Source organism: Garra rufa, chromosome 9, assembly GCF_049309525.1.
Source record: "Garra rufa chromosome 9, GarRuf1.0, whole genome shotgun sequence".
Classification (NCBI taxonomy): domain Eukaryota; kingdom Metazoa; phylum Chordata; class Actinopteri; order Cypriniformes; family Cyprinidae; genus Garra; species Garra rufa.
Genome location: NC_133369.1, coordinates 9,753,982 through 9,768,124, shown reverse-complemented (window position 1 = coordinate 9,768,124; position 14,143 = coordinate 9,753,982). Strand labels below are relative to the sequence as shown.

General features: G+C 35.5%; 2 protein-coding genes across 4 annotated transcripts in view; both read right to left on the bottom strand.

Annotated features, from left to right (window-relative positions):
* arhgap33 (Rho GTPase activating protein 33) overlaps positions 1–2,138 on the bottom strand; it is a 65,315-nt gene extending 63,177 nt beyond the window's left edge. Inside the window, exon 1 of the mRNA XM_073847739.1 lies at positions 1,874–2,138. Coding sequence (XP_073703840.1) covers positions 1,874–1,892 — 19 coding nt within the window. The 5' untranslated portion in view covers positions 1,893–2,138. The remainder of the gene's footprint in view (positions 1–1,873) is intronic.
* A 148-nt stretch (positions 2,139–2,286) lies between these two features.
* Positions 2,287–12,360, bottom strand: rbm42 (RNA binding motif protein 42). Of its 3 annotated transcripts, none has more exons than XM_073846797.1 (12): positions 12,233–12,343; positions 11,858–11,899; positions 11,694–11,761; positions 11,467–11,587; positions 8,865–8,931; positions 8,693–8,761; positions 8,407–8,573; positions 8,146–8,304; positions 7,209–7,346; positions 4,574–4,691; positions 4,278–4,472; positions 2,287–2,843 (listed from the first exon to the last, which is right to left on the bottom strand). In XM_073846797.1, exons 3-12 carry the CDS (start codon positions 11,747–11,749, stop codon positions 2,731–2,733), a joined length of 1,203 nt encoding a protein of 400 aa, XP_073702898.1. In that variant the 5' UTR covers positions 11,750–11,761; positions 11,858–11,899; positions 12,233–12,343; the 3' UTR covers positions 2,287–2,730. The 3 variants fall into 3 exon arrangements, with proteins under 3 accessions (XP_073702898.1, XP_073702900.1, XP_073702899.1); XM_073846799.1 differs by having other exon boundaries at positions 8,871–8,931; XM_073846798.1 differs by lacking the exon at positions 11,858–11,899 and having other exon boundaries at positions 12,233–12,360.
* Positions 12,361–14,143: the final 1,783 nt, after the last annotated feature.

Sequence of the window (14,143 nt, the reverse complement as noted above, 5' to 3'; positions counted from 1 at the left end):
GATAAACATCAGTCTAGATGACTCAAAGACCTTCAGTAGATTGTCTAAACGTATGTATATTGCCACCTGAAACATTTATGATGGGACAATGAGTTTCAGTCTTTGTTAGATCAGAATGAGAAATAATGATGCAAGCAAAACAAAAGATGATGCATATGCCTGTCAACTCAAACGGATATTGATGATGAGCACATCACAATGGCAGATAAATGAAATTATAGCCTGAAAAGGAGCCGTACTCCCAGTGGAATAGCTCTGGGTGGGTGGGAATGCTTAGCAGGGAGGGGCTCAAGCCCCCCAAAAAACAGTGAACCCCTTTCTGGCAACATGAGATGAGGGACAATAGCAGTTTGTCAGATGCAGTGTGTTGCTGATGCTGATCTTGTAACTAATGGCAACAACAGCATCAATACAACCAACTCCATCAGTAGGAGAGAAACTAGAGGCAGTTGCTGTGTAAAACCAATAAACGCTGAGGGTGATTGTGAAGGGTTTAATACAGAAATACAACTTACCACCATCCCTATCTCCAGCTTCGGCGGGAGGGACCAGCAGAGCTCAGGATGCGTTTCCAAAGTTCCTTCCCACATCAACGCTTTTCCTTACATCCTGGTTTTATTTTGCAATAGCGTAGTAACAATCTGGATCGTGCAGAAGCACCTCCAGACGCCAAACACTGACCGCCGTTAGAGCGGAGAACCCCAATAAAGAGCAAAAAGAGGAAGAGGAGGAGGAAGAAAGGTCCAGCGCGCCCTCAAGCAACTCCACAAATCCCGCTCCGATACATACTGTCGGCACTGTGACATCCAAAAACCATTTACTCAGACAGAAGACTCAAATCAAGCAGATTCCCGGAACAGCGGCATCGTCCCCGCGTGTTCTCCCGCCCATCTCATCTCTCTGCTAGCTGGGAGAACTGAGGGGTTCTTCGCCGCTCCCAAAACAACTTACGGGTGGCGTCGCTTTACCCAAACGGTGTCGAGAACACTTTTTACGAGATTTATCGACGCATTGCAAGATCTAAAGACCTTAATTTATTTTCTACTGCCGCTGAATGTGATAGCAGAGCTGGCTGTTGTAAAAAAGCTAAACTTTATAAAAGATAACGAAAGCGTCATCCCCCTTTTTTCCAGAATGGAATGTTCCATTGAGGTGGACCGTTGGACAAAAGGAAGCCTGGAGTGCGCTGTTGATCAATGGGCGGAGGCGCGCAATCGTCATCAAGTAGAATAAACAAAATAATGAAGGCGAGTTTTTAAATTATGAGAGCCTATTTTTAATCAACATTTTTGCGGTTTATGCTGTTAAGACTAACGCCGTGTTTATAGACTATTGCGGCATGTAAAATGATAGTACAATGGTAGTATTTTAGGTAGCTTGCTTGTTTTTAAGTTGTACTATAAAATACCATAGTACATAAGTATGGTAATCAGTCACTACTATGGTATAAATATATAAAAAAATACCATAAATTATCTTGGATTATGGTAGCCTAATCAAACATGATATATCAGAGCATATGTGGAAAGTTCCAATACTTTTTTCATAATCAGTACTATGGTCTCAAAGTACTATGATATTCCATGGTATAGTGCACCATGGTATTTTTAAGCACTTTCAACAAGACATGACATGTACCATGTATATATATGTATTTTTTAAAGTATCACAGGGAAATACCACAACCAAATATGAAATGTTAACAGATGGACAATCGACTTGTATAAACAAACAGATTAATAAATGTGAACGCATGAACAGAGACAGTACACACGGATCAAGTATATTTTAATCAGGTTCCTGAAAACAATCAGATAACATTAAACTTCAAATAAAGAGCTGTCCTAATTTTGATTAAGAATTGAAAACTCACATGTGGCTCTACGGTGCATTTTCTCTTGGTGTTGAGATGCGTGTATATTCTCAGTTGTTTGTCAGGCAGGTTGATGGACGAGCCATTTCTGCTTTTTTCACACCAGCTATAGGAAATGAGTCTTTTAGAAGTATATGCAAGTGGGCGTGTGTGGTTAGGAGTGAAAAAGAAACATTTAGTTAGCTACCACCAGTAACTATGAGAGCTTTTCCAAAATAATCCATAAGTGGTATTTTTGTAATTATGTGTTTACATTAGAATTGTATGTATTAACATTTACAAGAAGTTTAAAAAATATATATACCATTTAGGACAAAACTTTGTGATGCCATCTGGTGGCTGTTTTCAGAATGATCAGATGAGGCATTCAATGTTTTGAATTAAAATGAGTTAAAACAGGTAAGAATTTAAACTAAAGAAACTCCTCAGTTTATTGAAAACATTTGCCTTTTTACACATTACTTAAAACATCCATATTACATAGCAACAAATGTAACTGCCTTCCTAAACCTTAAACTTAGTTGCTTTTGAGAGAAATTGAGGAAGAAAACAAAACCAACATTTTCAACATCCAAGCCAGTTTCATTACCACACTTTATGTGTTAAAAAAATCTCTTAAAAGAGTCTCAAGAGAAAGCATTTGCATGATTTTTCAGCATGCGGAGAGAGGGAGAGGTCAGTGTGTGATAACACATGGAAATAAATGTAGATTTATTAGTAATAAGGGTCATATGGGAAGCTGATGCTTATTTATTTGCAACTAATGCAGGAGTGTGAGGGACTCCTACTCTTTTATATATAGGTCCTGGGTGACACACACACACAAAAACCAAGTCCACAGTTTCAGTACAGATGGATTATCTCAGTCCCAACTTCTTTTTCTCCTTCTGTTTCTTACGCACGATCTCCAGATTGCGATCTTTCCATGAACTCTTCCTCAGTTTGATGGGTCTGCTTCCCACGTACCTCCCTGAAGACAAAGACAAGGGTGTGTTTAGACCATGATGCTCATAAAAATTTCATTTTGATACAGTACTGCCTCAATATGGTCTGACACAAGTTTCAGTCTAAGTTTAGTCATTTTCAATAAATCACATCCTGGAGATCATTTAAAATCCTTTAGGGTGACTTGTAACATCTTGTCCAGGGACTATGGATGAAAAAAATAAATAAAGCATTAATAAAGCTAATGCAATGTTTGCTTAGTTATTTTTGCATTCTATAATTTTATCAAATAAAATGTTAAAAACATACACTAACATTCAAAACAGTGTTTCCCCTAGGTTTCCAGCTTTGGGGGTGGGGGAAGGGGGTGCATGTTACTTTTTTCCCCCGGTACTTTAGCCTACTTTGTGTAATAACGAAAACATTCATTTCAGTGGAAAAATAAGTCCAAAACTCTCTATTTTAACATTTTGAACAATAGGGCTCTACAATCTTTTGCCCTTTTTTTTTTTGTTTTTTTTTTTTTAAGAAATTCTTAATTTTTCTGATAATCAAATGAAAAAAAAAAAAAACCTTTTAATTTTTGGCAAACAAACAGAGGTTTACTGTTAAAATAAATACAATAATCTTGTTGTGATATTTATTTTTTATCATATATATTGTTTTATGTAAATTATTTAAATAGGAATATATAAACACCTACCGGTACATTATACCGTACAAAAGTAATACAAGAATAATTTTGTCCTGTTACATGTTAAACCGCACTTTTATTTTGACGGGTTGCCGTGAAGTTTCTGTGGTATGATACTAGTTTTCTCAAATGAAACGGTAAAAGTGACACTCAGCAGCTTTGGAGATTGAGTTTATCTGTTCATGTGAGATGCAAATGCCAAAAATTAGCGGGAGCGTCACGTTTGCTTCAGTATGCGTGTAGTAAAAAAAGATAATGGTAGGGGAAACACTGCAAAAGTTTAAATGTACTTTCTTCAAAATGTATAATATCAGTAAGGCTGCATTTATTTTAACAAAAACATAAACAGTAAGATTATAAAATTATTTGTGAAAACTTTCTGTTCAAATATTTATTTAAATTAGATTTATTCCTGTTATCCAAAGTTAGAAGTCATTACTCTTAGGTGTCACATGATCCTGCAGAAACCATTCTAATTATTTGATTTGATGCTCAAGAAACACTTTCATTATTATCAATGTTGAAAACAGTTGTGCTGCTTAATATTTGTGGAAACCATGATCATTTTTGTTCTTTCAGGATTCTTTGATAAACATAAAATTCAAAAGAACAGCATTTATTTGGAATAGAATTGTTTGTAACATTATTAATGTCTTTACTAATACTTTTGATTAAATGAAAGCATCTTTGTTGAATAAACGTATTAAATTTAATTATAAAATTATGAAAAACAAACTATATTCATTATTATTCTTATTAACTCACCGTTCATTTCTCTCATGGCGCGCACATAATCATTAGGATCTTTAAAGCTCACAAAACCGTAACCCTTTGTTTTCCCAGTGCGTTTGTCTCTAACAACCTTCGCCTTCAGGAAGGATGGATAGCGGCTAAATGCTCTCGCAAGAATGTCATCATTCACCTCATTCCCCAGATCGCCACAGAATATCCGGAAATCATCTGATAAACCAAGAACAGCATATTGATCATTTTATTTCTCTATGTGCTTGGGTTCTTTATCAAAAAAAAGAGAAGATTGTATTTACTAAATGTCCACAAACCTGTATCCCACTCTAATAGGCTAGTGTCCTCCCACGTGACACCAGCTGCTACCCGGATGCATTTCTTGACCTTTTCCTGTTTTCCTTTCTTCTTATCTTCTGTGCTAGTATCAGGAGGCTGTGCACATAGGAATATTTAAAAATAATTAGAACAATATTCATATCAAGAATTCCCAGAGTAAACCGTTTTTATTTTTAAATTAACTTTCTTTGTGCAGTGTTGTTAATAAGGCAGAAATAAAACATAAATATGAGATGAAAGAATTAAACCTAAATGAAACTTTAATGAAAAGTATGCAATAAACAAGCCTGAATTTGATTTGAAGTGCTAAAATGACTAAAACTAAAATTAAAGCAAAATATACATATTTACACTACCAGTCAAAAGTTTTTGAACAGTAAGATTTTTAATGTTTTTAAAGTCTCTTCTGCTCACCAAGCCTGCATTTATTTGATCCAAAGTACAGCAAAAACAGTAAAACCAGGGTCCGAAATTAACACTCGCCACTCGCCAAATGCGAGCAAATTCTCTGTCTGGCGAGTTCAATTTAAAGCGCCATCCGCCACATGGCGAGTAAATCTTTTCACCAGTAATGTTAATCAGTATCAGTCTCACGGATCTCTGTGATGCTCCCTCGATCGGGCCAGTGCTGCCTTGTCAATAACATTTCATTTGCCGTGCGCAAAAACAGTCTAATGGTGCGCTCACACCGAAAGCCAAGGGAATATGCGCATCGCGTCACTCGCTGTAGTTTTTCCCGTCACTAGCGCGAATAACAAGAAGGCGCGATCAACCATGGCAGAGATAAATACGCACGCTGCTACCTGTTGTGTAAGTGCTTGATTCACCAGAAAGCCAAATGCCGACGTGTCTGGGTTCACAGCACTGTAATGTTTCACAGATATATCTCAAGAATTCTTCTATAAACAAAGTGTAGAGAGAGTGTAAATAAGAGATTGATCTTGCGGTACAGAGAGCGTCGTTGATTATAATAGAGCTTTGTGATATCGGAAACTAAGATGACAGCTTTTAATATATTTTTTTTAATGGGAGTTTGTAAATGAGATATTGATTTAATAGAGCAGTTAAATAAACAAGAAGTTATTATTAAGTGACTTACATTGAGGCTACAAGTCACACTGCTGTGTTTTTAAACGAATCTAGTGAAATGATTCAATTTTCCATTCATAAAGAGAGTCACTTGCTTTATTCTTGAATGAACCATGCATTCAAACGAATCAAATGAATATGATTCAGTGATCAATTTCAGTTTCGTGCCGCCACCTGCTGGCATATATTTTAATTGAAGGAAATCTTAAATACTTCTTTAATTCTTTAAATTATCAATTGTATTTAAAGAAAAGTTATGCTGAATAAAAAGTTTATGTATAGTTATATTTGGCTTTTGACACATTTAAAGTATGTGGCTAAGAAATAAATATTAACTTTTTTTTTTCTTTTTGGTGGGGCCAGTAAAAATCTGAACCACTGGCCCGATCGGTCCAGTAGAAAAATTCCTTAGCGTTGAACCCTGCTGTGGCACAAAGACTGCGTCAGAAGCAGGAGGCCAGACAAAGAAAACAAGTAGTCTGACTAGATCAGATAGTTCGTTAAAAACATTTCCAAGTTACGGTATAATAAAAAATCTAAAATGACCAAAAAGTTGTTTTTCTTATTGTTGTTTGAATTGTCACTCCTCTCTGTCCGGAGCACACATAATATACAGAATAACGTGCTTTGGATATATCTGTGTTAAATCGTTCAGAATTTTGGCAGGTAAAAAATAAGCTTGGCCGGTGGATTTTTTAATCCACCGGCCAACTTGGCCGGTGTGTCAAAAACTTAATTTCGGTCCCTGAGTAAAACTGTAACATAATTTTACCATTTAAAATAACTGTTGGCTATTTAAATACATTTTAAAATGTCATTTATTCCTGTGATTTTCATTACCCGAGTCACATGATCCTTCAGTTTTCTTTGATGAACAAAGTTCAGAAGAACAGCATTTTTCTGAAATAAAAATCTTTTGTAAAATTATGAATGTCTCTATCACTTTTGTTTCATTTAAAAACATTCTTGCTAAATAAAAGTATTAATTTCTGTAATTTCTTCTCATCCCCCCAAAAAAACTGACTCTAAGCTTTTGAATGGAACAGGTGTATAATGTTACAAAACTTTATTGCAGATAAATGTTGTTCTTTGGATCTTTCAATTCAAAGAATTCTGAAAAAAATTATAACAATAAAAAACTGTTTCTTAAAACGCAAGTCAGCATACTATAAATGATTTCTGAGGGACTATGTGACACTGGAGACTGGAGTAACGATGCTGAAAATGTAACAAAATATATAATATAGTAAAAAAGTTCACAGTATTACTAATCTTAATATAAGAGAATTCTTTAAAAAAAAACATTGAAAATCTTACTGTTCAAAAACGTTTGACTGGTAGTGTAAAAAACTGTAAATAGATAAAAGCACATAAACCAAAAGTAGAAACATAAAATACAAGCTAACTTTAAATATAACTAAAACAACACTATTTTTTATTTTCATCCTATAGCCGTTTTATATTCTTTCATTGTGCAATTTTTAAAGGTAAAACTGATTTTTTTTAAGGCTGGGCATATCAAACCTCCACGTGTGCAGGCTCAGGCTCTGGCATGCTCGGACCAATCACGCTGTCATCGGTGACTGCCTCCTTCTTTGACTCCAGCAGCCCAGCTGCTATGACTGCAGCCTGCTGCTCCGCAACCAACGCTGACAACTCCTCCTGAAAATAAAAGATTTAGATGATTTGAATGCAAGCACAAGGGGCTCACAATTTCTAATAGACAAGCATACTAGTTTTTATTATGAACCATGTTGTGCTTTGATATTAAATATCAAAACGGATGCCGTGGGCAGGGTGAACTGGTCATATAGGCGATATGTGAAGGGTGTGTTGTAGAGGTGGCACGGTTCATGAAAAAACATCCGAACTGTTCGGTTCGCTTGTCCCGGTTCGGAGCGTGTGTGTGCGCGTCACACGGTTCGACGCATGCACAATGTATCCTTGTGCACGTAGTGGGTATCCTATTTGCGCAAAATAAGAGGTGTGTGTGGACATAAAGACAGTAAAAGTGCTGCAGGTTACGTCACATGTAGAAATGGCCATTTTTGTAAGAGCTACACTAAAGTTGGCAGTTTGATAAATGCAAGTTAATTCTTCATTTCAATCTTAATGTGCTAAAAAGGCACATGAATTCCTGTAGAGATAGCAATTCACATTCTCCTGTTGAAGCATGTCATCAATGTCTTCTCTCTTGCTGTATCAAAATCTCCCCTTGCTTTCCTCAGAGATGGTCCCAATAATGTGCTTTAAGTCAAGTCCAATTCAGTTTGTGCATGATCACATGATTTAACTTTTATGTATCCTAAATTGTGGATAATTAAAATAAATTTCTGGAGTGTTTAAGATAAAAAAACAAAGCAAAAACTGTACAGAATCGAAAACCGTGACCTAAAACCATGATACAAACCGAACCGTGGGTTCTGTTAACCGTGCCACCCCTAGTGTGTTGATGCTTTACCATGCGTGCTTGTTTTTGACTTTTGAGGTCCATTCTTTTAGGTGCAGGAGGTGCTGTGTAAACAGTGGGAGCTGCCTGTATAACACTGGGACTGATCTTCGGAGGGTCTTGAGGCATGGGCCGTTGTGGTGCCGAAGTCATAGGGTTCATGCCTCCAACCTGATTATAATTGAGAAAAACGTGAGAAATTGACAACGTTTACATTACAAAGCAACCTTGAAACAAGTAAAATACTCTGACAACAATTCAGAAAATACCCACTGGTGGCATGGGTCCCATTGGTGGTCCAACTGGAGCCATTTGGGGTTGAGGGGGTCCTGACATAGGAGGAGCCATCATCATTGGAGGAGGAGGTGGAGGTCTGGGAAGGGGAGGTGCTATCATGCCCTGAGGAGGAGGACCACGCATCACTGGCATTCTCTGACCCCCTGGGAAATGAAGAATATTTTAGGTTATATAACAATATGTAAAATGTATTTGAAAAAATACTGAATGAATCTCTCAAATATATTTACAAACAAAAGTTTTAGAGAATGTGTATGATTACCTGGTCTCTGTAAGACGTGCGGGACAAATGCTGGACGCATCATTGGAGGAGGCACAACCGCTGGTATAGCTACAGAAAAATATCAGATGACTGTCAGCTGATTTCTATATAATACTTTGTCTTAATGTGTGTAATGAGGAAATGTGTATTTATATTTATATCATAGATATACCAGGACCAACAAATGCAGGTGGGGGACCAACTAAAGTGGCAGCTCTTGCGTCCAAACTCTGCTGGACCTAATGAAAAAAAAAAACACACAAAACATAAACAAGCTTGTAAAATAAGGAACTGACGAATGAGCCAATAAGCAATATATATTTATTTGTCATTCTTTTTAAAATATATTTTAAATATTTTGTTATTTATTAAATTAAGCTTTTCACTTTAGGGATAAGTCCACTTTCAGAATAAAAATTTCCTGGTGATTTACCACCCGCTTCATGTCTTTCATTTTTTTTCAGTCAAAGAGAAATTAAGGTTTTTGAGGAAAATATTCCAGGATGTTTCTCCATATAGTGGACTTCAATGGTGCCCAACGAGTTGAAGGTCCAAATTGCAGTTTAATGCAGCTTCAAAGAGCTCTACATAGGGATGTGGCACAAGATCTCGCAAGATCCGATGTGTCCCGCGAGACCTGACTGGTTTGTGAGAACGTGGCGATATCATAATAAAACATTTTGCAGTGTTTACATTAGAGCTGCATGATTAATCCTTAAAATATCACAATCTCTATTTAAAACACCCATGTGATCTTATTCCTGAATGACAACGATTCAGCGGTGTCTATTACAATGGTTTCACATGCTCCACTGACGCTTACGATGTGAAACAAGTATTAAAGACATTAAAATCTGCATTCATGCTGCTACTGATTCAGAAAGAGACAGTCTTTTTAACCACATAACCATCATTATTTCTTTTTTACAGATATTTAAATAACATAAGTACTGGGATAAAAGCTTATAGTTGAGGTTTAAACACTTAATGTCTACAGTAGCGATCAAAACGAAAGTATCTTATTACGTTTGTATTGTAACTAGGGCCGGGACTTTAACGCGTTAATTTAGATTAATTAATTACACAAAAATAACGCGTTAAAATTTTTTAACGCATTTTAATCGCACTAAGTTTTGCAACGCGGAACGTTTCTCACTGGATGAGAATTGGGGGACCTATTATACTGGAGCACCAACTAGCATTCAGACATGCTGCGTCTGTCCTAAATCCTATTGTATGTCCCAAATCGTAGTATGTTTAAAAAAGTATTCCAAAGATTCCCGGATGGTCTACTACTTAACGATCAATGCACACTCTACGGCTAATACTGCCCATAACACACTGCGCCGTGAACAAGGATTCGATTAGAACTACAAACACGCATAAAAAGTGTTAAAAAAACTACAAACATGGAGGATATACGTGACCAACGGACAGGTAGAGAAAGGAGTTGGAGTGATAAATAATCAGTGTGTAACCTGATAAAAAAATATTTTTTAAATGTTATCCGCGTTATATTCCATGTGCAGCAACATTTATAATGATAGGTTTGGTCATTAACGTTCAAATGCACAATTAAGCAAACACAAGAGCAGAGTTCTCGGCATGAAAGACTTGTTAAAGAACGTGCCTCTTGCTACATTTAATGGCAATATTGCACTGGTCTGTTGGACTTGGTTGAACAAAAATAAACAATATTTTGTTGCTTAAGCTTATGTATTCAGTCATTATTCAATGGTATACTAAAAATCCATGTAAAAACCTTAATTCTCACTGTTCTCAGGTCAAATATTTATATGCGATTAAAATGCGATTAATTTCGATTAATTAATTACAAAGCCTCTAATTAATTAGATTAAATTTTTTAATCGAGTCCCGGCCCTAATTGTAACGCTTATCCTCTTCAACTGCACATTTAAAAAGTATTTATCATTGAATTATACATTCAAGAGATTCCAACAGTGAAACAAGCCTTTGAGAAACTGACTCCATTATTTTCCAATTTTGTTCAAATATACACTTTTTTTCTTCAGAATCGTGATCTCCAATTTATAAAAGAAATTAGATTTTTTTTATTTATCCTGAATCATGCAGATTTACTTTACATGTTTACTACTGCATATAATTCATTAAAATAGAAGTTTAAAGGAACACTCCACTTTTTTTGGAAATAGGCTCATTCTCCAACTCACCCTGAGTTAATAAGTTGAGTTTTACCATTTGGAAATCCATTCAGCTGATCTCCTGTTCTGGCGATATCACTTTTAGCATAGCTTAGCATAGATCATTGAATCCTATTAGACCAATAGCATCGCGTTCAAAAATGACCAACGAGTTTCGATATTTGTCGACTAGATGCTAGTCTTGTCTAGCTCGGCCAGACGAGCATTTGAGATTTAAAAAAAAAAAAAAAAAAAGTATATAAGTTGTAAATGTTTTTAGAAAATAACCAATCGTTTCGCTAGATAAGACCGTTTTTCCTCGGCTGGGATCATTTAGAGCCCTTGAAGCTGCATTTAAACTGCATTTTGGAAGTTCAAACTTGGGGGCACCATAGAAGTCCATTATATGGAGCGAAATCCTGAAATGTTTGCCTCAAAAAACACCATTTCTTTACGACTGAAGGAAGAAAGAAAGACATGAACATCTTGGATGACACGGGGGTGAGTACATTTTCTGTAAACTTTTGTTCTGAAAGTGAACTACTCCTTTAATTTAAGGTTTATAAAAGTATACAACATAACATATTAGGAATATTTTTGAGTAAATAATACCTCTCTGTAGGTGTTTGTACCAATGATGGCCCTGATGGGTACGGCTGGCATTGCCAGTGCGACTGGCGAAGCTTCAACCACCGTAGGTGCCACAGGTCCTCCTAACACCTCCTGCTCAAACCTACAGGAGAAGCATCAGCATACATACAGTCAGAAACATCCAATTCTGCACACTACAAATCCTGCAAACAGCTGGAACTGAATTTAAGTGAATGTAAAGAACTTACAGCGCCATCTCTGCCTCCATCTCCTTCAGGCGCTCCTCTCCAGATTTTAACGCCATACTGAGCGTCTTCTGAAATAAACAAACAGACCTCAGTAAATAAATCAATAGCTGTGCCTCAAATCAAATCACAGCAAACTGTTTGCCCAGCATTTTGGGATCACAAACCTGTTTCAAATGCACCTTCTGGGCCAAAAATGTTGCTCACTTCTAGGAATGGTTAAAAATATGCAAATCATTACACTCCAAACATGCTGCCTTTAAAATTCAGTTCACTAAGTTTTGAGATAACCTCTAACGTTATACTACAGGAAATATATACGAACAAAGCTAAAGAAAAATAGCGTAAATAAAACTAAGCTGATATAAACTGAGCGTAACTGTCTAGTACACATGAGTAAATATTCTTTGAATCGATTAATTATTAGTAAACGCTCGAGAAATAAAGATCAGATGCCACATGATTCTGTTTTATAGATACTGAATTAAGCTTCATCTAAAGCTCCGCTGCAGTTAGATAGTATAAACTAAACATATACTCGCCTTGAAATCTGTCCTGATGAAGAAATTCAAGCTAACATGCGGGAATCAAATCAAAAGACAGATGGACACAACTGGATCATTTGTTTTCCTCAACGTTATCGCTTGTCTAGGCGCGGAAGAAATACGTCACACGAGACCTTGGTCCTTTTTCAGCGAAGGCGCAGGGAAATGAGATCATGGTTTAGGGCCTCGTATCTCTTCATAAAACAAAACAAAACAAAATTCCAAATCATTATTAATCGATTGATTGATCAATTTGCATTAGTCACTGTATTACAGAAAATTATTATTATTATTTAGACCAGACGACAAAGTATAGTTAACCCTTTTAAATATATTAACTAATACTAATGAACACCATCTGAATTATTTAGAAATATTACTAATAAAAGGAATTTGGAACTTATTTCCCAACTATATGTTCAAGCAAATGGGTGAACTTGATTTTTTGTTTAAGTGTAATTATTCAATAATAAAAAAAAAACTGGTTAAGCTTGCAAAATTTCATAAACAAGCTCTTATGGCATTGTTGCCTTACAAACATAATTTCTCACCAAGGAGGTACATATTATACAAAAATAAATCTTTAATTTTTGATTACTGGTTTGAAAACAATATAGTTAGCCAGCTCCTAAACAATGATGGATTTTTATTAATAAGGATTTTTGAATAAATTTAAAATACCAGTTAGACCTAAGGGCAGTTGTAATGGATGCAATCCCTCAAAAAGATTTTATCCTTCTCAGAAGTGCATCACATGAGAAAGATTAGATTTTTTAGGGACTTGAATGAATAATAAAAATGAATTATAAAAAAATATACTTTTTTTTAGATCTAAATTATTTAATCAGCTATAAATTACACACTATGAGTGTTATCTATATAAAATGAAAACTGGTCTGTCATTTTGCTCTATCACTGAGGGCATATTTTATTTAATGTTTTTCTTGAATGAGCCAAAAACGTGAGCCAAAAACCCATCACCAAACACCAATGACTTGTACATACAATATATGAACAAAAGTATTGGAACACCCCTTCCTTAGAACAGAAAAAGGCACTTCTAAAACAGTAGAAGTAAAGTGTTTCTGCTTAATACAATATTTTTAAGTATTGTGCTTGGTATAAAATAAAATAAAATAAAATAAATTAAAATATTTATATGATGTTTCCAGTTGTTCATGATTATGGGATGAAGTGTTTCTACTCAATAAATTATTTAGCTCAATTTTAAATATTTTGCTTGGTATAAAAAAATCGGACATTTTGCTCTATCACTGAGGGCATATTTTAGTTTTTTTTTATGAGATTTTTTTTTTATGTTAATAGCAAACGTAGATTGGTCTTCCTCTTGGTAAAAGAAATAGTTTGATTGAAATGAAATATTATTTTTTTTAAATCATGATAAGGGAATTAATAATGGTATTAGGCTTGTTTTTCCTTGACAGCAGGGGGCGCTATAGACTAGCAATGCAACATGACTTTGACTCAAACTGTGAAAAAACAGATATGTTAAAATGTAGTTCACCAGAACATTTACACTACACCCTGAAGACTAATTACAATCGTATTTTATGAGATGTACAATGGCAATTCCATGTTGTAATTACATGGGGCTACTTTTCCCTTTTCAAAGAAACACTATATTGCCAAAAGTATTGGGACACCCCCTTCTAATGAACAGGTTGGACTAATTTAGTCATTTCCATGAGTACAAATCTTAATGTTTAAGCATATAATGATATTCCAGGGGATTGTGTGCTTCTAATTTTACAGCAACAGTTTTGACACAACCCTCTTTAATTCTAACATGACAATGCTTTTATGTATAAGGCAAGGTTCAAAAAGAAATGATTGATTCAATCAGTGTGGAAGAACTTGACTGGTCTGCAGTCAAGTCCTAATCTTAGC